The sequence below is a fragment of the Arvicanthis niloticus genome, chromosome 20 (assembly GCF_011762505.2).
Source record: "Arvicanthis niloticus isolate mArvNil1 chromosome 20, mArvNil1.pat.X, whole genome shotgun sequence".
Taxonomy (NCBI): domain Eukaryota; kingdom Metazoa; phylum Chordata; class Mammalia; order Rodentia; family Muridae; genus Arvicanthis; species Arvicanthis niloticus.
In genome coordinates this window covers 49879356-49903911 of record NC_047677.1, presented here as the reverse complement: position 1 = coordinate 49903911, position 24556 = coordinate 49879356, and the positions used below count along the sequence as shown (strand labels likewise).

The following is a 24556-nucleotide window of genomic DNA, read 5'->3' as shown; positions in this document are numbered from 1 at the left end:
TGTAATTTCTAAGAGACATATCTCACAGATTTCCTGGTCCTCTGTCCCTCTATCTCTGATGTTCCCTGAGCTGAGTGTGTTGTAGTTCTGTGTTTTGTAATTTTCTCTGTCCACCAAGACAAATTACTTTGATTATCAGATTGTGTGGTAGCAGTTACATAATATTTTTTTGTTGTTGTTGTTTTGTTTGTTTGTTTGTTTTGTTTTTTGAGGCAGGGTTTCTCTGTGTAGCCCTGGCTGTCCTGGAACTCACTCTGTAGACCAGGCTGGCCTTGAACTCAGAAATCCACCTTTCTCTGCCTCCCAAGTGCTGGAATTAAAGGTGTGCACCACCACTGCCTTGTGAAGTTATGTAATCTTATCTCAGCTGTGGATGTGCTCCTGAGAGAAACAGACAGATCATGCCAGACACCTGAGTTCCCTGGAAAACACAGTGGAAAGAAGGAGAAGCAGAAATCACAACAGTAGCTTAGCTACAGGGAGCACCCAGGGCAGTTACACAGCTGCATCATTGGTAGCTAAATCAAGTGGGTGAGATGAAATGTAGTGTGACTTATTTGTGCACCCAGCAGTTTAAAATGGATCTCGAGTTGTGTCTCTGATATTTAGGCCTTGGATATCATAATCCTGGAGACAGGACAGGGCTCAGACCTTGCCTGTGTCCTTGTGACCACAGACTCTCAGAATGTGCTTCATAGTGATGGAGAAAGCAGAGCCCGGAGGTGACACAGCCCACTAGTGACCTCTTCAGAGATAATAACATACTGAGACCACCTGGACACAGCCCTGTTCAAACTCAGGTCCCACAGCCTCATCCTATCCCAACAGATACACACAGCATAGTGACATAGATTCTGGAAAGTTCTCCATCTGCCATTTATTTCTTCAAAAAAAACAAAAACAAAAACAAAAACAAAAACAAACAAACAAACAAAAAACCTCCAAGTATCCTTAATCCGTTAAATTTAACAAGCAATCAACCCTCAGGTCAAGGATGTGAACAATCAAGTTCACATTCAGATTCTTATTCTCAGTGTGGAAGTGAGGAGCTGCAGCTCAGGGCAGCATGGAGCTGACAAGAAGCAGCTGCCCCCGCTCCTGCCAGGCTGGAGGACCAGGAAGGTTGGCTGTGGAAGGGAACACAGGCAGTGCAGGGACAGGGACTTGATGTGCAGGGGTGGACTGGGCTCCACAGTTCTTCACATTGAGCCCATAGGATCACAGGAAACATCAGACACTGTTGTCTAAGGAGAACTGAATGATCTGGATGTCACAGCAGAGACCTGAACACGCTGTCACTCAGTCCACTCCAGAAAGGTGTCTTCATGCTAGAGAATGAGAGTCATGAACCATCAGTGTGAAGTCAATACCCTAAAAACTCACAACTCACAGGGAATTCTGGGAGTCCCTAAAATCCAATCATATCCACATTGCCCCTCCCCAATCAGACACCAAAGTGTGACCTTTACAATCTGGGAGAGACATATCAGAGCTCTGGGAGCTGTCCCTGCCTCGGGTAAAAAATATACAGAGATATATTCATAGAAAGTGCTGACACAGATCCCCTGGACGATTACAATGGAGAAACTATTATGGATTTCCAGAGCTCCCCATCATCTCCAGCTGGACTCCAATGGCCTTAGAAACAGTCCTGTCCCCAACACTAATCTGGAGCTGGAGTGTAGTCCCCTCCTTGTCTACCTGGGAGAAGAAAAGCTATGGGAGTTCAAGGAAGATCTTGATACTAGAAGTTGCCAGAACTGACAGCAGACCCAGATGGAGACAGCAGCAATGCAGGGTGTGGATGTGTCTCCCATTAATGAGCAGAGGACACTTCTAAAGGAGGCTGAGAGAAAACTCAGACCCTGCCTTTTCCTACCTGTGTTTTTTCTCTTCATTATTACAAAAGTCACCACAGCTCCAATGATGGCCACAGGTCAAAGGACAAGCAGAACAGCAATGATTCCCATGTTGGAGTCTGTGGTGTAGGAAGCTCTGGGAAGGACAGGTACAGAAAATGAAGGTGAGGGTCATGACCCCAGCTCTCAGCCCTGACCAGCTCAGGGTCTGCATAAGGTTTCAGCTTTCCCTGACCCCAGCTCTGCACCCGCACCCTCCTTACCCCATCTCAGGGTGAGGGGCTCAGGCAGCCCCTCATGGTACACATGGCATGTGTAATTCTGCTCCTTCCCAAGAGGCACCACCACAGATGCCCACTTCTGGAAGGTTCCATCCCCTGAAGGCCTGGTTTCCACAAACTCCATGTCCTGGGTCAGGTCCTCCCCATTCAACTGCCAGGTCAGGATGATGTCAGCAGGGTAGAAGCCCAGGGCCCAGCACCTCAGGGTGACTTCACCTTCAGATCTGGGGTGACAGGTCACATGTGCCTTTGGGGGATCTGTGTGGAAGATTCACAAAATCCCACAATTAACAAGGCAAACTGAAATCTACACAAGACACAGTTAAATCAATGATGACACTGAACTATGTGTCTGTTTGACATTTCAACTGTCATCACAATAATGATCTGCAGATAAAGCTGGTCCCCTCAGCACAGAGCTGTATATTTTTAGGGGGGACTCAGAAGCTAAGAGGTAATCTAAATGAGCCAGCACATCAACATGCCCTTTTTCATATGATGTTCTACAGCATGAGATAGATAGTCAATCAATGAAAGATGGAATGAAAAATATTTAATTTATATATGACTTTAAATTCATGTCAAATAAGAAATTAGGGACAGGGCTACGTAAAGGCTGCCCACAACTACTGCTGCCACTTCTGAGACTCAAATACTGTGGTCATCTTGCTGACTAGCGTCCAAGTGAACAGTCATCGCAAAGTGTGTAGCAGAAATGTGGTGAATCTCTGACACTCAGCCAGAGAAAATGATTCCCAGCCCCTGCCTCTGAGGTGACAAGGTAGAGGTGTGTTACACAGGATTCCTGGAGTGTGTGCTGTGAACCCCAGTGCAGCACTCACTGGAACACAGCAGGCTCACAGGGTGTGTGGATCTTCCCTCTCACTCCAGCCCTGGATTGCAGAAGACCCTGTCTCTCAGAAAGTCCAGTTCCTGATTCATTAGGGGGAGCCTGTAACTTGTGGGTCAGAGGAAGAGCAGGAGGCTTCTGGATGTTTAGTTCTGACAGCAAACAGTCTAAGATCACAAGAACCTCTCTTTTAGCGGGAACCCTGATTTAACTTGTCTGATTATCCAGGTTAGCAGTCTCCCCTGGCACCTGTGGAGACTGATACAAATGATAATACAAGGGCACTCCAAGAAACAGGATCACTCCAGTGCAGACAAAAACTGACTAGAAGCAAAATATTGCCTTCAAAAAAATGTAAAGAAAAAAGAAAGTAAGAAATAAGAAAAAGAAAAGAGAGAAAAGGAAAAAAAGAAATTCCACAATTTATATTCCTCCAGGGAACCCCATTAGGACGCATGTGACCATTCACCACTGTAGGAATAGATGGAATTGGGTTGTTGAAGGCTGCACACTGCAGAGACAGAGGGGATCTGTGAGAATGTATTCTTTGTAAAGTTCTAGAAACTGGGGGAACCAGCCTAGTGTAGGGGAGTCCAGGTCTCCCATCAGGTAAAGGAGACTTCCTGTTCTGCAGTGTAAGGGCTGACACACTCAGCATTACAGGAGTCAGTGTCCACAGATTGTGGGTGTGGGCAGAGAACCCACAGAGAACCCAGCCTGGGAGAGACCATGGCTGACAGCAGGGAGCCGCTATTATTAAGTCATGAAATTGTATCCTTCCCTTTTGAGACAGACTGGAAACTGTCCAGAGAGAAGGCTGAGCCCTGGGAGAGTGGTGCAGTCATTGTGATGAGGATCAGGAGACCCAGGGACACTCTCTCCCCTGTGAGACAGGGGCATCACCCCAGCTGAGGGTTTCTTTTTCCCCAGGACTGAGCCCCAGCCCAAGGGCAGAGGGAGGAGCTGCTCCCGGCCCCTGCACCTGTGCGCAGCAGCGTCTCCTTCCCGAGCTCCAGGTATCTGTGGAGCCACTCCACGCACTCGCCCTCCAGGTAGGCCCTGTATCTCTCTGCTTCACCAGCGAGTTCCCACTCGCGTCGGGTGATCTGCGCCGCCATGTCCGCCGCTGTCCAGGTTTTCAGGTCTTCATTCAGGGCGATGTAATCGTGGCCGTCGTAGGCGAGCTGCCAGTACCCGCGGAGGAAGCTCCCGTCGGACCCCATGTCACAGCCAGTCATCCTCTGGACCGTATGAGAACCTGCGGGACCCCAGGTCAGCACCGCCCACCCGCCCCGGCCCCGCCCACCCACGGACTCCTCCTAACTGAAAGGGAAACGTGTCCCTGGTGCCTGGACTTGGGGCCAGAGACCTGTCCGGGAAGTGGAGGAGTTGCGACCTTCGACCCGGGGTCACTCACCTTCCTCGCTCTGGTTGTAGTAGCCGAGCAGGGTCCTCAGGTTCTCTCGGTAAATCTGCTCATTACTCTTCGCGATCTGTGTCTGCTCCTCCCAATACTCCGGCCCCACCTGTTCCATCCACGGAGCGCGCGGTTCATATCTCGGATTCTCCGCGTCGCTGTCGAAGCGCACGAACTGCGTGTCGTCCACGTAGCCGACAAAGATGAACCGGGGCTCCCCGAGACCGGGCCGTGACACGGCGGTGTGGAAATATCGCAGCGAGTGTGAGCCTGGGGGCGGCGCGCGGTGAGACCTCGACCTCCTCCCAGGACCCCGGGCGGGTGCGCGGGCTGGGAGGGGAGCAGGACGCAGGGCGCAGGGCGCGGGGCTCGGGACGTGGGTTGAGAAGGGGCGGAGGGTCCGGTGGGCGACGCGGGTACGCGGCTTCCCAGGTGCTGCCACCGCCCCTCCCCGCAGATGCAGTTTTCCTCCTGACCCCGCACTCACCTGCGAGGGTCTGGGTCAGGGCCAGGGCGGCCGCCAGCAGCAGGAGCAGCATGTTCAATGCCATTGCCTCCATCTGGGTTCCGGGGCGTCTGAGTCCTGTGGACTGCATGGACTTTATAACCAGTGCCCACGGAGATGCTGGTTGGTTCCTCAGGATCTGGTCACCCAATGCGGGTGAGACCTGCCATTGCAATATCAGCATCTGGGCAGAAGGACCTGTCCCAGGCTAGGAGCAGAAGTGAAACTGGGGAGATGACCAATCCCCAGCCCTGGGTTTCCCTACCCCAGACCTCACTGCCTGGAGACTAAGACTTTCCCTGCACCCTGTGCTGTGGGCGGAGCTCTGTTTGCCATGGTGTCTCTGAGTTCTGACCCAGAAGCTGTCTGAACACCAGGAGAGACCAGCAGGTCAGACTCTCTGTGTCCTCTCCTCCACACTTCCTCTTCTTTCTTCTCTTCAGAAGTCAGACCCTGGAGTCTTCTAGAAGAAAAGCCACTTTCAGGAATATAATGGTGACACAAGCAGTTGGGGATACAGTGGAGAGATGCTTCTCCTTAAAGCAGAGGTTCTGGTCTGCAAGCTCCACAGGACAAGCTCTATTTTCCCCTGCAGAGTGGGCTCACACAGCCAAGCCTGACTGCAGGACTTTCATCTGTAAAGAGGAGACATTGCCTCTTCCCTCAGTGTCCATCTTGTCAGCCTTGGGCTGAGACACAGATTCCTGGTGTTACTTCCTAGATGAAGAGTCTGTGGCTCCAGGTCAGTATTATTATTTTTTTTTTTTACAAGGATCTTTATTCTGAGTCCTGTGTTTGTCCATGTGGATCTGGGTCATTGCATCAGCACAGTCGACCCCCTTGTCCACTGGGAAGAGAGACCCCTGTAGAGACCACACAGAGCAGGGGGCACTGGTTTCTGGCTACAATGCACATGTCTGCACTTCCATTGCTTTAGTGACTCAGTCACAGTAGGAGAGGAACTGTAATTAACTATAACACAGAATAATGATGATAGTGTGGTAGAAGTTACACAATCTGTGACCCTCTCACTCCCTCTCTGACCTTCACTCACACTATGAGCTGATGAGGTGAGGGACATGAATGTCACAGCTGTGTAGGACAGTGGATCTGTTAACCTAGTTGGCCTCAGAGTTCCTCAGGCCTGTGCAGTGTGGATACTGGAAGAAAGATGATTCTCATGCCAGAGAGTACACACTGGTGATGTGAGGTATCAGCCCTGATCAGTAGTGTGAGGAAAGTAAATCTATACAGGTTTTGATTCTGTAAAATTTGACCTGATCTCTTCTCTGTTTCCCTGGGAACTTGTTGCTCTTAGGTTTCATCCTGACTAACCTAAGGAAGCAGCTGGCCTTAGGCAGCTCCACAGAAAGGATCTGTTCTGTTACTTTTCTTCTTATTTTATTCTATTTTGAGACAAGGTCTGTCTCCACAGCTCTGGCTGTCTTAGAACTCACCATGTAGACAAGGCTGGCCTTGAACTCACAGATTTCCACCTGTCTTTGCATCCTGATGCTGGGATTATAAGCCTGTGTCATCATACCTGGCTTTAGTTCTATGGCTATGATATACACTGTGACCCCCCAGCAACTTATAAATATGTGTTTAATCTGTTCTCTAGTCTCAGAGGGTTTGAGTCCATGATGGCAGAGGAAAGGTGTGGTGGAGGAACAGTGTGAGCTCACACCTCTATTTGCACACCAAGGGAGAGACACTGGGAACAATGGGAGTCTCCCCTTCCCCAGCCTCCCAGCAGGGATTTACAGGCCTGCTCTCATGAGGTCACAGCTCAGTGTGGGCACCCAGATCCCTGCACTCACATTGGTCCTCGCTCTCTTCTGAGAACCGTGTCCTGAGGAACAGGTCTCAGCCATGTGTTGTTTTGTTCCCTCTGCAGTCGAGTTGTAGGCATAGGACACAGTGTTCAAGGCTTCCATGTAGTGGCCCATGCACATGGTGATGCATTTCTGCTCTGAGTTATCCACGGAGCCCCAGGCTTCCAGATGCACTTCCTGAAACACCTGTCAGCCATCTTCAGCAGCTCCTATGCACTGGCCATGGTGATCTGCACTGTCACCTGCTCTATAATGGCCCCTGGGTCAGCTTCTCACCTCCTGTGCCATCAAAGTCCAGCCAAGCCACTGCCCATGGCTGCCCAGTCAACAGTTAACAATTTGTTAAGACACAGTGTCTTATCATAGTCATAGAAAAGCCCACAACATGTGCCTGAATCGTGGAAGTTTTTAAACCTCAATGCCCAGCTGCAGTGAAACTTCTCCTATCATGCCACACATCCCAATCCTTTCCCAAGAGTTCCATCAGCTGGATATGAAGTATTCACTCCTATGAGCCTGTGTGGCTGTTCTCATTCAAACCAGCACAGCATTCACTGTGAAATGTAAGATGCCAGCAGGGTTCTGCAGATGTGTCCAGTGCAGTCTGACAGAAATACCCTCAAACAGGGCACTCTGCTGAGTTAGCATCTCCCCCTTTGCCTCTGTCACCTCCTGCTCAGCCTCTCTCTGTTTCTGTCCCTCAGGCCTCACCCCATCAGTGCCCAGCACCCCTCCCTCCTGAGCTCTGCAGTTGTTGCGGCCCGCTCTGTCCACAGGTCGGGTTCTAGCAAGAGAGAGAGTGGGGGGAAGAAGGGAGAGAAACTCGAAGAATGGAAAACAACCCAGAGGATCTGTAGTCAAGTCTCCTTTACTGTCTTCAACACACACAATTCCTACTCTACTACACCACCACTACTACACCACACCTTACAAGGAAATCCTGGGTATTTATAAGCACAAATAAGAGAACACAGGTGAAAACATTTTACCACGTGCACCATACAGCTGAGGTTACTAAACAGCAAAACAAGCTATGTGGGATAAACAATATATTTATCAGAGTGTGCTTCAGCTGTTATAGGCTTTTGAAAACCAAGTCTTTCATCAGGGTATATGGTTCCAGTTGGCTGCAAAGTTGATCTAGCTGCTTTCTGCTTAAGTCAGCTCCCAGCAGGTCCCCCTTTTTAAATTTTTTTCAAAAGGGAAGGCTGGGAAAACTTACGGAAACCGTGCCTGTCCTAGGTTGGAGCAAAGGACCCCAGCCTCACTTAAGATGGCGAGGCCTCCCTTATTTTAGGGGCAAGGGTCTTGATATGTTCTCTTACCCATCATTGGCTAACCGGCTTAGCACGCAAGTTAGGGGTTAATCCTCATCAGTCTTGATGACAGAGGTTTCAGAGTCCCCTACTTCCAGCCTGTAATAGCGGACCTGTATGGGTTTCATTTGTTATCTGTTGCCGTACCAAAGCCATCAGTTTGAACAGCATGAACCCGAGAGACAAGAGACTTAATATCTAAACCGTTGATATAAAAGCAACACTCTTTAAGGCAACACACAACTTCCCCTGTTGGAGAAGTGAAAGGTCTAAGCCTTGTACCCACAAATTTATACCAATGAAATCCTTGAATTTTGCATCAGCTTAGTAACAATTATACAGATTAAGACAGCCTAATATTAACCACCTCAGTCCCCAAGTCCAGGGAATTGGGGCGCCGACTCCTCATTAACTTCTTGAAGCTGAACATGGGCATTGACTTTTAGAAGAGGAATGAGGGGAAGGGTAAATTGATAAGCATCTGAAGTCTGTCTTAACTGCATCCAGCTGGAAGTCCAGGGCATCAGTGAACATGCAGGTGATAAGATTCATTCTCCAAAGCTGTGTATTCTGCAATATACAAATCTCAAAACAAGGTATAGTATCAAGATAATTATTTTGATTCTCTGGAATCTAGTGTTCTGGAGGCCTACCTCTGTCATGTCTGATCCATATAATTCTGGAAGACATAACTACTACCTTAATGACCTCATTAGAAAACGCATAGAAAAACCTTTTTTTCCAAATTAGCCTTTCCTTAAGCCAGTAACCAGAAAAACCTTTACATTGAGTTTTTATCCAGAAAAATATTATATAACTCAGAATCACACCCATTTTGAAAGTTAAATCTATTAACATTATCATTCTGCTTAGCTCTGTCTAGAGCAGCCTTCTATTTATTCCTTGCGTCTTTAAAGCCTTTTTCATCTGTTTTTACTCACTTATTTCTTGCCCCATTTTCGTTACTATAACCTTTATCTATCTGTTTGGCTCTCTTGACTCAGAGCAGCCTGCAATTTACTCCTTGCATCTTTAAATCCTTTTTCATCTGTTTCTATTTACTTATTTCTTGCCCCGTTTTTGTTACTATGCAATCACCTTTGTTTCACTTCCGAATTCAGCCAGCTCCGTCAGTCGACTGGTTCTCCAGCGCAGGAGTGAGGATGACCGCTTCCAATTCCCATGGTGTCCTTCACTGTATCCCGCTTACTGGAGCTCTAACGTTGAGATTCTGTCAGTTGACTGGTTCTCCAGCGCAGGGTGTCTTCCACTGTATCCCGCTTACTGGAGTCCAAACATTGAGGCTCTTTCAGTCCACTGGTTCTCCAGCACAGGGTGTCTTCCACTGTATCCCGCTTACTGGAGTCCCTGTTCGGGCGCCACTAATGTTGAGACCCACACTCTGCCTCAACACTTTTCCTCAACACTTTTGGGGCTAAGTGCTCTGGTCAAGAGAGAGTGTGGCTCTTGGGGCAAGAGACACGAAGAATGGAGACAAGACAGGGTGTGATTCAGTCTCTTCTATTTTCTCAAGTCTCCCTTATTGAGTCTCTCTTCTTGAAGGGAATTCTGAGGTATTTATATACACAAGCAGGAGAACACAGGTGAAAACATTTTACCACGTGCACCATACAGCTGAGGTCACTAAACAGCAAAACAAGCTATGTGGGATAAACAATATATTTATCAGAGTGTGCTTCAGCTGTTATAGGCTTTTGCCAACCAAGTCTTTCATCAGGGTATATGGTTCCAGATGGCTGCAAAGTTGATCTAGCCGCTTTCTACTAAAGTTGGCTCCCAACATGCAGTGACCCTATCACTTCCTGTGCATCTAGTTTCTCTCAGTGCTCAGCCAGCATGCTGTGAATCAGCTGTGTGGTCTCCTTATGTAAACATTCCAACAGTGGCTGGAGAGATGGCTCAGCAGCTAAGAGCACTTGTTGCTGTTGCAGAGGATCCAGGGTGAGTTCCATCCGCACATGGCGGCTGTCAACCATCTGCAACTTCAGTTCCAGAGGATCCAATGCTTGTGTACCTATACTCATATATGAAAAATAAATACATCTAATAATATTAAAATTAAAAAATATGATTGGAAAATTGCTCCCTCTCTCTCTTCTACCCATCTAGTGTGTGAGGCCAGGGGCTGAGGACACGGGTCTGTTTAGATAATACTCTATCACCAGACAATGAAGCCAACACTGGAAGAAAACAGGAACAGATACTTGAAATAAATCGTACTGAAAGCCAATTTGTTAAAAACATAAAATTAAAAATACAGAAGATAATTCATTGTATGGTCCTCTGTGAACAGTGTATCATCACAGGAAGAAGACACAGTGTGTGCTCATGTTTGCACTTGAGCAGATGTTTTATTTTTGATTCCCCAGGAATAAGATGAATTCCACTCAGAGGTCTGAATGCTAATTTGTAACAGACTGTGACATCACATTATCCAGAGTGTTTTTGCAGAGAAAAGTGTCCCCTTTCCCCATCTTCCCTCCCACTGCAGACCCTCCAGGGTCTCACCTGTTGAAGATGAAGCATCACATTCTTGGGCAACACCATCCCCTGGTGGAGGAAACATAGAGGAATGAGTTTGAGCCCACAGAGCTGAGGATAAAGGGGATCCAGGCTGGCTGAGCTGCCCCAGGGCCTCCTTCCTGTCTGCAGGTCTCCAGGGGTGTCAGGTCTCATGCTGCCCTGCTCTCACCAAACTTACATCCAGAAGAATTTTCCATGCTTTTCCACCTGTGAGAAGAAAACTCCCTGTAAGAGAGGAGGCAGGAGGCAGAGCCATGAGTGCTAAAAGGAGCTGCAAATCCCCAAACAGAGCAGCTCCAGAACTCTGACAGGGACTGTGATGTTGATTTTTTGATGTCAGGTACATGTGGGATAGCTAAAAACCCAAATTGGAGGGCAACATCTGTGAGGAGTTTTTGCTTAATTTCAAGTGGGTAGAACAATTTCTGATCCTTTTCTTTGATGTAGGAAGGCACACCTGTAGTCCAGAATATTTGAGTTGGAACTCCTTCCCCTTCTCATCTGGGCCACCCCTGCTGGTTCTGAAAGTCTACATGAAGACATGGAAGAAGGAAAGGCTTGCTCTTTGTCTGCTTGCTCTTGCTGCATCTGTGGGACATTCCTGCTTGCCCTCCTTGCTCTGAGTAATGACAGCAGACTCACATTTATTTATGAGTGCCTAGGCTTTATGCTATGTTGAGGCCCACATTCTGCCTCAACACTTTGCCTCAACACTTTTGGGGCTAAGTGCTCTGGTCAAGAGAGAGTGTGGCTCTTGGGGCAAGAGACACGAAGAATGGAGACAAGACAGGGTGTGATTCAGTCTCTTCTATTTTCTCAAGTCTCTCTTATTGAGTCTCTCTTCTTGAAGGGAATTCTGAGGTATTTATATACACAAGCAGGAGAACACAGGTGAAAACATTTTACCACGTGCACCATACAGCTGAGGTCACTAAACAGCAAAACAAGCTATGTGGGATAAACAGTATATTTATCAGAGTGTGCTTCAGCTGTTATAGGCTTTTGCCAACCAAGTCTTTCATCAGGGTATATGGTTCCAGATGGCTGCAAAGTTGATCTAGCCGCTTTCTACTAAAGTTGGCTCCCAACAATGCTAGGCCTGTTCCCAGCTCTCTCATATTCAGTTATCCCACTTATACTATTCTAGTTCTGCCATGTGGCTGGTCACCTCTCCTCAGTTTCACACATCCTGCTTCCTCAGAGTCTGGATGGCGAATCCCCCATGTTTCTCTCTTCCCAGAGTTCTTCTCTCTGACCAGAGTCCTGCCTTCTACTCTCCTTTGCTACAGGACATAGGCTTTTTATTTTACCACTCAGAAGGTGCTTTAGGTAGGCAAGGTAGGACAGAGACTCATCTTCACACAGTGAACAACAGCATTACCTCAACATTGCCCCCTTTAGTCCTATAAAAGGCTCTTTCTCTGACATCATAAACCATATACAATTAGAACAAGTATAAAAACATAACCATAAAAAATTAAAAATTTAATTAAGAATTATTATTTATTAAAAATTATCTTTAATTCTTTAATCAATTTTATTTAACTGTTTACTTAAGAAGAATTAATTTTAAAAATTAAGAATGTTCATTCTGAATGTAAAAAGTATAAGAATAACTTTCAAATTTTTCTGGTTTGAAAAAATTGTCTGGTTCATTTGTATTTGACAACCATTGAGAAATTACTCTATTACTATCCAATGAATCCAAAGTCCTATCTATCCTGTGAGTCCAAAGGTCTTTGCCGAATTTCCTTTCTATTGTAACTTGAAATTATTCGCCTAAAAAAATCTTCCTAGACCTAAATCGTTTTCTTAAATCATAAACAACTTAAGCTTTACTCTGAGCCTGTAACTCTCTCGTCTTCCACCCCATCAGTGACCTGAGAAGGATAAATATTCCCTGAGAAAACAGGAAGTGCAGGGCAAGCAGCTTCCTTACAAAGCTGTGGAAATGGCAGACATGTCTGGCTGCCTGGATAGTCACCCAAGATTCTTCTGCAGTGCTGGGGCATCCATCTTCAGGCTACTGGCCCAGTATATGACAGACTTTTTTTGTGAAGCAGGAATATTGAAGGACTTCCTCAACGTGTCTTGGCAAAGCTCACCAGTCAACTTCCTCTGTGTTCTGCTTGTCACTGTTAGGACAGCATGTTGTCTGCAGTTGAAGCAAGGGCAGGTGTTTGGCTGGTGTCCAGCTTTGCCAAATTTGAAGCAAACTCCATATGGAGGATCTTCACTGCCCATCGTCCTCTCTGAAGTAGAACGCGGTGCTGCCAGGCACAGTCATGTCTCACTGCTACCGAAAGCCTTGTGTTAATAAAACATTTTGTATGCCATAACCTGTAGATCTCTGAGATTTTTGAAGGCCATCTATTTTCTATAGTATATCAGAATAGACAAACGTTGCTTGTTTCTAGCTATGTACTATCTGTTCAACTTTGGAAACATTTATAAAAGGCTAAAGAGAGCTTATTTCTGTAATTAACACAACTAGTACCTGACACGTCCATAAGTTTGATTGCCTGAATACCCACTTACATTTCTTAATTATCTTGAACTGTTTTCAATAGTTTCTTTCAAGGACTAGAACTTTACATGACATTTTAAAATGAATTGCATAGGGATAATACCTTAAACAAGAGTTGAAGCATGTATATGGTGTTGTAGCAAAATATAAGTTTAAATTTCTCTCAATGTACAGAAATTCAAACCAATGTAAAATATGTGAGACTAGTAGTTCATGCTGTTTAGTCTAAAAGCAGAGTCAACATCTACCCTTTTATCCTGTCATCCCTTTATAGTCCTGACGTGGAGACTTCTGGTTTCTTTGGAAAGTCAGTTCTATCAAGTGATGGTTTGCTGGAGCACACACATAAAAGAATTTTTTGCTAAAACAGACACAGGAAAAGGATGTTTTGCCATAGCAGACACGTGAAAGGACCTGTGATGCAGGAGTATAAATATGACCCACAGACAGTCGGAGATGAGCCCTGAGCTTCGGTTTGGTTTGCTCTGCCTTGCTGTTCTTCACTGAGGACATGCATGTATTCGTTTGCCTTATGTAGGTATTGAGATCCACTTGTGTTAATGCTGCCATTGAGAGAAACTCTACAAAGAACTGCTCCTGAGCTTCCTGCTGCTTCTGGGTTGGTGATTCTTGTGGTTTCTTCAGGATTGAACTACAGTTGCTGGTTCGGGAATGGTGTCTGCCTGCTGAGAGGACCGGACTGCAGCTGTTATCTGTATTCCATGTCTGCTGCTGGACTGATCTGTTGGCAAAGAAGATTAAACTCACCCCCAAAGAACTATTATTAAACAGATCCACTTCCCCCATATCCTAAGGTGCTTTAGGTAGGCAAGGTATTTCTGGGTGGTGAGCAAAAGGAGAAGTTGAACATTTGTTAAAGTAGGCTGAGAAAAATTCATGCCTACAAACCTTGTTTTTCTTTTCATCCCTTCTCCCACTCCAATACTAAAATGAGATAGTAGAGAAAGAAAGACAGAAGAAAGAAAAAGAGAGAGAAAAATTCCTGAATCTAATCTCCTTTCCTTTGTTTCCTCCCTGACCAGGACCTTTAAGATCTTGTGACCACCCCTACTTTCCAAATGACAAACATTCTACACCCAGTCAACAACCAAATACCTACCACCCCACTCTTGGGAAGGAGGGCTTAGTGTTCTTACAATTGCTTCCTGCTGCTGGGAATGGTGGTGTCTTTCAAGGGCCCTAAGGCAATGAGGACAATGGTCAAGTCCTAAGAAAGCTAGCTGTAACATTTGCTGTCCAGTCTCTGCGTGAGGGGAAAGTGCAGGGCTTAACTGAAGTCCATGATGGAGCAGTCTGTGAGGCTGGAAGATTTTATCTTATCATTCTAAAGTTGTTCTGGATGCATATTTCTGAGGAACCAGCTATTGAGGCAGTTTGAGGTTGGATCATCCAGGCTATTTGTCTTGTCTTCTTTAGTGTCTTGTCCTTTCCATGTAAATTCACAAACTTTTATAAGTAATATACATTTCTGCATTAACACATGTATGGAATGTAAAGTGTGCACAGACCATTTAAAGATGATTACCTCCTATGTGTGAAAAAGAAAGGCATCAAACTCAGTAAGTCTGTTTGCACTATATACCCAAGCTGCAACGTAAACATCCACCCATGCCATATGAGAGGATGACCTGAGAAGTCATGCGGACTCTGTAGCCAACACGATCTATTGTCTATGAATAGGTGAAGTCCTGGCTGGAGACATTCACGTCTCAACCATTTTCAGAGCTGTTTCCCCGTAGAGGATGAGATCCATCTTTTGTTTTGTTTGTTATTTTAGTTGTTTTCTTCCTTTATTTTTGCAGCCAAGATTTTTAGGTCTCCCATGGTCAAATCTAACCTCTATTAATTTTGAAGGAATTTATAGTTCTTTTTTTCTTGTTGAAACAGAGGCAAAACAACTCCACACATTTCCTTCCTTCCATTCTGAGGCTCTCACATACATGTGCTGATCTGATCCAGCAGTCCTTTCTCAACTCCAGTGTTTGTCAGCAGCTGTGTTGCCTGTCACTAGACCTATAACCAGACTTCAGACAAAGTAGATTCCAGGAGGGGAGGTAGAGTGTGTAGTCCATGAGGAGGAGCCCTGCACTTCTGTGCTCACATGTAAGGAGCTTGACGAGTTTGCTAATTCATTCAGCAGAAGTCTGGGGAATATGTGTGGGGATGGATTTTGAGGGTGTGGGATTGACCCTACCTTCAGGTCAGTCAACAGAGTCTGCAAGGGAGAGAGTGTGGATGGAGGGGCAAGAGATGCAAAGATGGAGGCAAGACAGTTGTCTGATCAAGTCTCGTTTATTGAAAGGTATTGAAATGGGTATATAAGCACAAGCAGGGGCATGCAGCTGGAGACACTTAACCATGAGAGCCTTGCAGCTGGGGGCACTAAACTCCAAGTCCATGACATGTCTGAGAAAAACAAGATGTTTATCAGAGTGTGCTCAGCTGTTGTTGTGGGCTGCTTGCAAAAATATCATGCTATAAAAATAAGTCTCTTGTCAGGGTGGAAAAGTATCAACCTGCAAATATATGGCCCAAAATGGCTGCAAAGATGATAGCTGCTTTCTGCTAGGAGTTGGCTCCCAACATGGGACAATGGTGGAAAGAACATATAACTGAGTCAGGCTGAGTTTTTGATATGGGAACTCGGTGTGGAGACTCTAGCTTTAGTACGGGAGATTTAACCTTTTATAAACGTGAAAAAAGTTTATTTGAATGGTTGGCTGAAGTGTTTATCAAAAGATGGTCTTCTGAAAAGGAATTGAAGACGCCTAATATCCTATGGCTTAGTGTTGTTGGAGGGATTTTAATCTCGGGGAAATTGCAATGGTAGAGTGGTTATGCTGTATAAAACCTAATTCTTTACCATCGGACAGCTCAAGAGACATACCCTTCACTGATCCTATAAAACACAAAATACTGGGAGGGGCACCAGCACATGTGAAGAACTTTGTCGTTGTCCTTCTCCTTGTGCCAGACCTTAGGGTTGGAGATGCTGCTGCTGATTGGATGAGTTACATGCAGTGGGTTTAATTGTTAACAGGGACCAGGGAGCAGCACCCAACTGCTAAAGGCAGGGAGATTGTAACTGTCATAATGGGAAGCACAGACAAGGTAAGGTTCACAGTGGACTACCCTACCCAGAACGGTCATCACAGCCAAAGTGAATTTTATAGTGCCTTGACTCCCATGGAACTTTGGTTGTAGCTCATCAATCATGGTGTTTCTATGCATGGAACACATAAGAAAATGTCTTAGTCAGCGTGGTATTGCTATGAAGAGACCTCACGAACACAGCAAACCTCATTAAAGAAAGCATTTAATTGCAGCTTGCTTGCAGTTCCAGAGGTCAGTCCATTCTCATCACAGTGAGATGCACACAGGCAGCCATGGGGCTGGGGAAAGGGCTGAGACTTCTACATATGGATCCATAGGAAGGAGAGAGAGAAAGAGAGAGAGAGAGAGAGAGAGAGAGAGAGAGAGAGAGCGAGAGAGAGAGCCACTAGGCCACTAGGCCTGTCTTGGCATTTTGGAAACCAAAGCCTTCCTTCTGACTCATGTCTTCAGACAAGGCCACATTACTCTAACGAGGCCACACCTCCCACACCCTTTCCCAGCAGTGCTATTCCTTGATGATGATGACAGCATTCGTATTCAAATCACAACAGTCCACTTCCAGGTTCCCATAGGCTTGCAGCAATATCATAAGGCAAAAATGCATTCAACCCAACCTTAAAAGCCCCCATAGTCTAATGGTCTATAACAATCTCAGCGCATTATAACCTTCAAAGTTCTAAGTCTCTTCTGAGACCCAGGCAATCACTAAACTGTAACTCCCTGTAAAATCAAAATAAAACAACAGATAGATCATATTCTTCCCCCACCCCCTGGCACAGGATGTGCATCTCCATTCCAAAATGAAGGAAAGGGACCATAGTGTGGAAATACTGAACCAAAGCAAGACCAGAAACCAGCTGGGCAAACTCCAAACTCTGCATCTCCATGTCTGATGTCAAAGCACTCTTCAGACCTCCACCTCCTGTCAGCTTGTTGACTGTGACACACTTCTCTCTCTTGGGCTCGTTCCTCTCCCTCTTAGCACCAGTCTTTGAGAGGTGTCCTGTGACTGTGCATCCCCAACATGTGAGGTCTCCAGTGGAATCCAGGCTTCACTTTCATAGCTTCACACAGAGGCCTCTCTGGGCCTCCATGCAGGGACACCCCTGTCTTATGCCTGACCTCAGTGATAGTTCTTAGCTGCAGAAGCCATAAGCTCTTTCTTGTATTTCTGATTCTGAGCCCCACCCAGTCAGTGCCAATCTCCAGAACAATTTAGTTCAGATCTCTTTCTCTCTACCTGTCCTCATCTCTGGGGACAGTACACACAATGGAGTTTCCAATCAGTCCCCTGACTTACTGTAGAGACAAAAGCAGGACCATCATCTGATCTAATTACCTTAGGCCCTGAAGGCCAACAAGCACAGAGTCTGGTGAAGCTCTGACAGGTCCTCTCACCATGAGTCTGACCCCGAGTCCCCCTGTGCAGGGGGCACTGACCCAGCTGATCCAGTTGTACCACCACTTCCACCGGGTGCTGTCCCAGCCCCAGCTCTACGCTCTCCCTGCCAGGGCTGAGCTCATCATCATCCATCTCCTCATGGTGGAGCTGAAGAAACACAAGCCGAACTTCTGACTCATACCCACATGGCCGTAACCTCCCATAAACTCTGTAGGTCACACACTGTTACCTGAAACTCCCTTTCCTGTTGTCTCCAAGGCTTCCACACACCTCACTCCCTCACTCAGCCTCCATTGCCAGGCCTCGGCCTCAACAGAGTGTGCCCAAGGCCACTCCCTGGGCTTCTGAGGTGACCTTCATTTCCCAGTCAGCTCCTCTGCTGTTCATTCACAGCCTGTGAGCTCCCACCGCCCCAGTCTCTGACTGACCTCAGCTCTTAGGGCAGAGCAATGCAGCCCACCCTGTAGCTGATCTGTACAGTGACATCACGTCCTGGCGGGGCTCACTCTGTCTGTGGCAATAATAAGTACTTACTGTGCTGGGACCATGTTCTCTTCTTTGTTTCTGGGTCTTTGAATTCTCCAGCATTTCTTTATTGTAGACCTAGTCAGATCCTGGTGGGCATCAGGAAGAGGGTAGGGTGGTAGCCCAAGGTCTGTTGCTGCTTCTGGCCTAGGGGTGACATAGTTGCTCAGGAGGGGACTGTTTGTAGCTCTCCAGGAGGGCGGCACATGCTGCAAGGCCTGGGAATGTGATAGCTTTGTGCACTGTCCTGAGGGCTTCCATGGGAAAAATCCACACAGACTCAGATTGTCTGTGTCAACCCCTAAGTGGCTGTCACAGCTCCTTTGAGGGTGGTGGTCCTGGAACTCCTGCATCCATGCATTGAGGCCGGGGTGGACCCGGCTCCAAAACAGATCTTGTCATTTACATGTGACCCAGACCCTTCTTTTTGCCAGCTGCCCACTCCCCCACCTCTGTTACAGACTTCAGAGGAGTGGTTCTCAACCTTCCTAATACTGTCACCCTTTAATACAGGTCCTCATGGTGACCCCAGCCATAAAGTTATTTTCATTGTTACTTTATACTATAATTTTACTACTGTTAAGAAAAGTAGGGCTGGAGAGATGGCTCAGTGGTTGAGAGCACTGACTGCTCTTCCAGAGGTCCTGAGTTCAATTCCCAGCAACCACATGGTGGCTCACAACCATCTGTAATGAGATCTGATGCCCTCTTCTGGTGTGTCTAAAGACAGCTACAGTGTACTCACATACATAAAATAAATAAATAATTCTTAAAAAATTATTTGAAGAAAAAAAAATTATTTGAAAAAAAGAAAAGTAATATAAATATCTGTTTTCTGATGGTCTTGAGCAACCCTGCGAAAGGGTTCTTTGACCCCTAAAGGGGTCATGACCCACAGGTTCTAGAGTGAAAGAACATCCTTGACCAAATTCTTTGGATTTTGAGACAGGGTTTCTCTGTGTAGCTCTGGCTGTCCTGGAACTCACTCTGTAGACCAGGCTGGTCTCAAACTTAGAGATCCAAATGTCTCTGCCTCCCAAGTGTTGGGACTAAAGGTGTGTGTCATCATAGCCTGATAACCTTGACCAGGTCTTAAACAAAAGCTAGGCTGGTTTGTAGACCTGTAATCCTGGCTAATTGGGAGCCTGAGGCACTGGATGGAAAGGCTGCTTCAGTTACAGAATAAGATCAAGGGCAGCCTGGACCACGTCTTAAAAGTAAAGGCTGGGATGCAGCTCAGTGGCAGGAAGCTGTCCCCAGGTCCCATCTACAACATGAGGGGAAATTTCAGGTGAAAGACGCTGTCAAGGAAAATAAAGTAATTTGAGGTTGTTTCCTTTACCCCGTTCACTTCCCAGGGCCTTGGCTGTACCAGGCTGGGGGCCTAAGCTCACCCAGACCCGGCCCTGGGGATCCATGCTCCTTTCTCACGTGTTACAACTTTCCCACACACTCCACCACCTCTTTCTAGGTGTCAGTCCTGGGGATCACAGTCTTTAGTCCTGGGTGTTCTGGAACTTGCTATGTGGTCAAAGAATGCAGAGATTTGCCCTCCTGAGGGCTGGGATTAAAGGTATTCCCAAAGAAACCCGGGAGCCTTTCTTAGATGGGTCACTTTAAACTCAGCTGGTGTGTAGTTAAGACACGGTCTACAGGTAGGAAGCTCTGGGATAAATCCCTGGCAACAGCAACCACAAAAGAAAAAGAAACTAATGCTCTGATGTGGGGGCTGTGCAGGGGATACCTGGTTCCTTCATGTGTCCCTTCTTCAGTGTGACCTGGACAGCTTCGGGGCTCGTGAAGCCGGCCAGCAGTTATTTCCTGGACTCTTTAGTCTGCAGTCTGGAGGGACATTTGACATAGCTCAGTCCATCCCCAAGACTCTTGGGAGCTGCGATGCCGCTCACGGCCGCCAGGGGGCAGCAGGACGCAGGAGTAGGACACGGTCCAAACCTTTTGTTTTGCGGTTTTCACGGGTCCTTATGATCTTCGGTCTGAAACACAACTTCTGAGTGAGATTACACCTCGGGCTCCTCCCCCAGATTGTTACTCAGCACCACACACAGACAGACACAGACACACACACACACACACACACACACACACACACACACACACACACACGAAGCTTGATCCCAACTGACACTTGGTATGCTGAGGTGCAGCAGGAGGATCAAAAATTCAAGATCGAGACTGGAGAGATGACTCAGAGATTGAGAGCATTACCTGCTCTTCCATAGATCCTGAACTGAATTCTCAGGAATCATGTGGTGGCTCACAAGCTTTTATAATGATATCTGGCGCCCTCTTCTGATGGACAGGTACATATGCAGGAAGAACACTACATAATAAATAAGGTAAAAAAAAAAAAAAAAATAGAATTCAAGGTCAACCTGAACTACAAGAAGACACAACAACACAAACAGCATAAATGAACGAACACACAGGCTTCATAGACCAGCAGCATCAGGCGCCACTGTAGGGGGAGTTGTGTTGATTTCTCCCTTCCCTTGCTGAATCCCTAAGACCAGTGTGTACATCTAGTGCAGGGGACCCTAGAGTCCTGCACTAGGGTTTGGAGGTGTTCCTACGTGCTGTAATGACCCCAAATATTGTTCAGGGATCTTTTTCTTTACATAAATTTTATTTCTCTATATTTTTTGTTCTTTTAAAAAATATATTTATGTATACTAGTATTTTGCCTCCATGTATAGGTCTTTGCGCCACATGCATGGAGTCCCCCAGGCGGCCAGAAGAGGGCGCCCTATCCCCTCTGAGACTGGAGTTAAAGTGGGTGAGAGCTGGGAACTGAACCCAGGTCCTCTGGAACAGCAGTAGCATTCTTCACCTCTGAACAGTCTCTCCAGCTCCATAATTTTACTCGGAAGTGACACCATCTTTATTTTTATGCCTTGGCTCTCTGTGATTCTTTTCTCTGCAGCCACAGGGCCTCACTCAGGCCTGAGCCACCTAACTACCCTGCAGAGAAGGTTTGAATAGGAGAAGCCCTGGGTGCCTCAGGGTCACAGAGTCCAAGAGAAGGAGCTTCCCAATCTGTCCCCACAGTGCTCAGTCTACCCAAACGTCTGATGTCCTCCAGCACCAATGCAGCATTGGTAACATAACCCACACATGGAACGTTCCAGATGCCCTGTGTAGGCTTATATTGTCCAAAACCTACTTTAATAAGCTTACTTAAATGTTTTAACCACTCTTCTAGCTCACCACCCACCCGAGGTAGTAGAAAGGAAAGGTTAATAGGGCAAAGAAAGATGGGGACCTGTTTAGAAATAGTTCCTTGGGGTGAGTCCAGTCTGTGTTGTCAGGATATCAGCAGTTGAGTTCACAGGAGTCAGCAATGGCAGTTCAATCCAGAAGAGACTCTGAAGCTCTAAGAATCGGCCTGAGTCTGCAGAATCAGGCAGAAGCTGCCAGAACACCACCAGAAGTTCTTTGGTTTGTTTGTCTCTCCAACGTTATGACAAATGATCAGCAAAGAAGGCAAGGCTAATCAATGCCACAGCATCAATCCATGGTCTGTTGGGTTATATTTACACCCTTTCCAAACATCACGTGTTCTCCCAAGAGGACATCTCTCAAGCTCTATCAGAACATCACATGCCCCTTTCCAGGCAGCTTCCAGAAAAACACCACATATCTGCTTCAGCAAAAAAAAAAAAAAACAAAAAACAAAAACAAAAAAAACAAAAAAAAACAAAAAAAACAAAAAAAAAAACCTTCCTCTCGTAAGACAGTTTCCAGAAAAACATCACAGGACACAACTGAGTCTCTAAAGAAACCAAAACCTTCCTCTTCAGGCCTGGTTCTCCTAGATTTATGTCCTCAGATCAGGGGTTGTGTTGCCAAAGTGCTTCTTCTACACCACCCTTGTCTGTTTTTAACATATAGTCTCCATCTTTACCTCAAAGCTTCATTTAGTACAGTCCTTTAAAATAACAGAAAGCCCTTTTTTGATGACTGGTTTTCAAACACAGGGAATGTGGCTCAGTTAATAGAGTGCCCACTTTGTACACCACAGGCCACAGGTTTGATTTCTCAACACCTCCAAAACCAGGGTGGTGAAACCCAGGCCTGGATAGTGAGGTGACTCAGGTAGAGGTGCTTGCCACAAGTCTGACCACCTGAGTTCAGGCCCCCAGAACCCACAGGGAAAGAGAGAACTGTAACCCCCCAAGGTTGTCTTCTGACTCCTCTGCCTCCAACACACACACCACAGCTGGGGAGTGCCCTCATTCACACACCATACACATAAAGCAATAGTATAAATACATAACACATAAAACAGTTTAAAATTCCTGTGATTCCAGGCTCCTCATCACCAAAACTGTCCTGCAAGGCACAGTGCACTGGTCTGAACTAGCTCAAATCAAAAGGCCCTACTGTGATTACATCAGACCTGTTCTTATCTAGTTTTTGGGGATCGCTAACATTTCCCTGGCACTACAACTGGAAGATCCCATATTTACACTGAGAGCTTGGGTGTCACTGTCTGTGTTAGTTACTGTGGTCCTTTGAATAAGATGTCCCCCATATTCTCAGTCATTTGAATACTTAGTTCCCAGTTGGTGCTGTTAGGGGAAGCTCAGGAGGTGTGGCCTTGCTGGAGGAAGTATGTAACTGGGAGGCATGGTTGGAGGTGTGAGCTCTCAGCTGTTCCTGCTGCCATGCCTGGTGTTTGCTGTCATGATGTTGATGGACTCATAACTCTTTGGGACTCTATTCTCCAGATAAACCTTCTATAAGTTTCCTTGGACATGATGTTTTATCACAGAAACAGAATAGTAACCAATACAGTTCCATTTTCAAACACTGTGGCTTAATATCTGACAAGACACAGGTTAGGGAGAAAGGGCTTGTCCTGGCTTATTTTAGTCCCTAATGTTAAATCATCAAAGTGGCGGCAGGCCCTTCCTTTCTGCTCCTGCCTATGGACCACCTCAGTAAAATGTCCCACAGGAGCTGTCCAAAATGGGGGCTCTTGTTCAAATGGTGGCTCCACTACCTCAGCCTGCAGCCATCACAGGAGCTGTCCAAGGTGATGACACCTTCTGTTCTGCTTCAGCCTGCAGCCTTGGTGAAACATCACAGGAGCTGTCCACAGAGGCAACATCTCTCCTGTCCCCTTCAGTCCCCAGCAGCCTTACAGAAATGACACCTCAGCAAAACTCAGCTTCATCTGGCTAACCCATGGGCCCAATGCTAGAGAAAAAGGGGGTGGAAAAAAGCTAGCAATCTCTGAGCAGAAAAATTTCACGACAGTGACATGGTTCAGCCTGCCAAGGGTGTATGGAAGAAGCTAGACTTCTTTAATAAGCAACTGGACTTTTGAAAGAGTTTCTCCTCTCTCTCTCTCTCTCTCTCTCTCTCTCTCTCTCTCTCTCTCTCTCTCTTTCTCTCTCTCTCACACACACACACACATTGGAAGAGCCTCTATGGAAGAAGCTCCAGGTACAACATAATGGGATTTTCCTCTTTGGCCTTGCAGGAACAACAGAAACATCTGGCAGGATACAGATGAAACAGAGTTAAGGAGCCCTCTTGGGTTAGGAGGAACTCAAGAGAAATGCAGACTAGCTCAGAAGAATGACACAGATAGAGATTCTAAAGAGCTGGCAGTTTAGTTTAGAATCAGGCTTGTAATAGATATCTCCTATGTGATATCAAAAAATAAAGTTTTTTTTGTTGAACTGACTGGTTTTTACCTCAGATTGTGCCTCTGGTGTCTTTAGTGCTATAAATATTAGTTAATTTAAATGGTCACAGCCCTCTGAGCAGGACTTTTGTCTCCTGTAATACAGAGCCACCCACAATGCAGAGCAACAACAGGCTTATGAACAGGACTTTAAGGCAGACTATGCTGAATACCTCATCCTGCATGCCCAAGTCAGGGCTGCAAGCTCAGCCAAGTTCACTGAGCTGGGAAAAGAGATTAAGAGACTTCAGAGAGTTAACTCCAGAACAGAAGCTGCTAAAAGATAAGATAGTCCAGGAGTATAAAGGGTTCAGGGGGCGGTACCCAAGTTACAGGAGAGAGAAGCATCCCTGTTCTTGAAGTGGAAACTTCTGGTTACTTTGGGAAGTCAGTTATGTCGAATGATGTTTTGCTGAAGCAGACACAGGTGAAAGGATGTTTTGCTGAAGCAGACACGTGATAGGACACATGTTTAGAAGGAATATAAATAAAACAACAGACAGTAGATGAGGCTGCATGGTATTGGTAAACCTTACCATTGTTTATTGGTCATTGTTTCTTCTGACTCCATAGAGATAAATGCACCAAAAAACTTCTGGCGATGTTCTGGCTGTTTCTTGCTTCTTCTGCAGACTTGGGCCGATTGG

At 46.3% G+C, this 24556-nt stretch overlaps 1 protein-coding gene and 3 long non-coding RNA genes across 5 annotated transcripts in view; 2 read left to right on the top strand and 2 right to left on the bottom strand.

Moving 5' to 3' along the window:
* The window catches only part of LOC143435238 (uncharacterized), an 8724-nt gene extending 4541 nt beyond the window's left edge, over positions 1-4183 (top strand). Inside the window, exon 2 of the long non-coding RNA XR_013105366.1 lies at positions 3921-4183. This is a non-coding gene — a long non-coding RNA (uncharacterized LOC143435238). The remainder of the gene's footprint in view (positions 1-3920) is intronic.
* LOC117724825 (H-2 class I histocompatibility antigen, Q10 alpha chain-like) lies at positions 849-5135 on the bottom strand. 2 transcript variants are annotated; one of them, XM_034524757.2, is made up of 6 exons: positions 4895-5052; positions 4408-4677; positions 3973-4248; positions 2123-2398; positions 1880-1995; positions 849-1328 (listed from the first exon to the last, which is right to left on the bottom strand). In XM_034524757.2, the coding sequence occupies exons 1-5, from the start codon at positions 5001-5003 to the stop codon at positions 1910-1912; spliced, it is 1017 nt and encodes a 338-aa protein (XP_034380648.2). In that variant the 5' UTR covers positions 5004-5052; the 3' UTR covers positions 849-1328; positions 1880-1909. The 2 variants fall into 2 exon arrangements, with proteins under 2 accessions (XP_034380648.2, XP_076772893.1); XM_076916778.1 differs by lacking the exon at positions 3973-4248 and having other exon boundaries at positions 4895-5135.
* LOC143435232 (uncharacterized) lies at positions 4932-14679 on the top strand. The gene is made up of 3 exons (XR_013105359.1): positions 4932-5068; positions 5356-5654; positions 13673-14679. It is a non-coding gene; the product is annotated as an uncharacterized LOC143435232 (long non-coding RNA).
* On the bottom strand, positions 9126-12664 carry LOC143435235 (uncharacterized). Its single transcript, XR_013105363.1, has 2 exons — positions 10593-12664; positions 9126-10098 (listed from the first exon to the last, which is right to left on the bottom strand). It is a non-coding gene; the product is annotated as an uncharacterized LOC143435235 (long non-coding RNA).
* Positions 14680-24556: the final 9877 nt, after the last annotated feature.

Coding starts and splice junctions, on each gene's coding strand:
- LOC117724825 (XM_034524757.2), bottom strand. CDS start 5,003: ATGCAGTCCACAGGACTCAGACGCCCCGGAACCCAGATGGAGGCAATG. Junction 4,249..4,407: donor CTACAACCAGAGCGAGGAAG/GTGAGTGACCCC, acceptor GGGGTCCCGCAG/GTTCTCATACGGTCCAGAGG. Junction 2,399..3,972: donor GGAGACGCTGCTGCGCACAG/GTGCAGGGGCCG, acceptor TCTTCCACACAG/ATCCCCCAAAGGCACATGTG.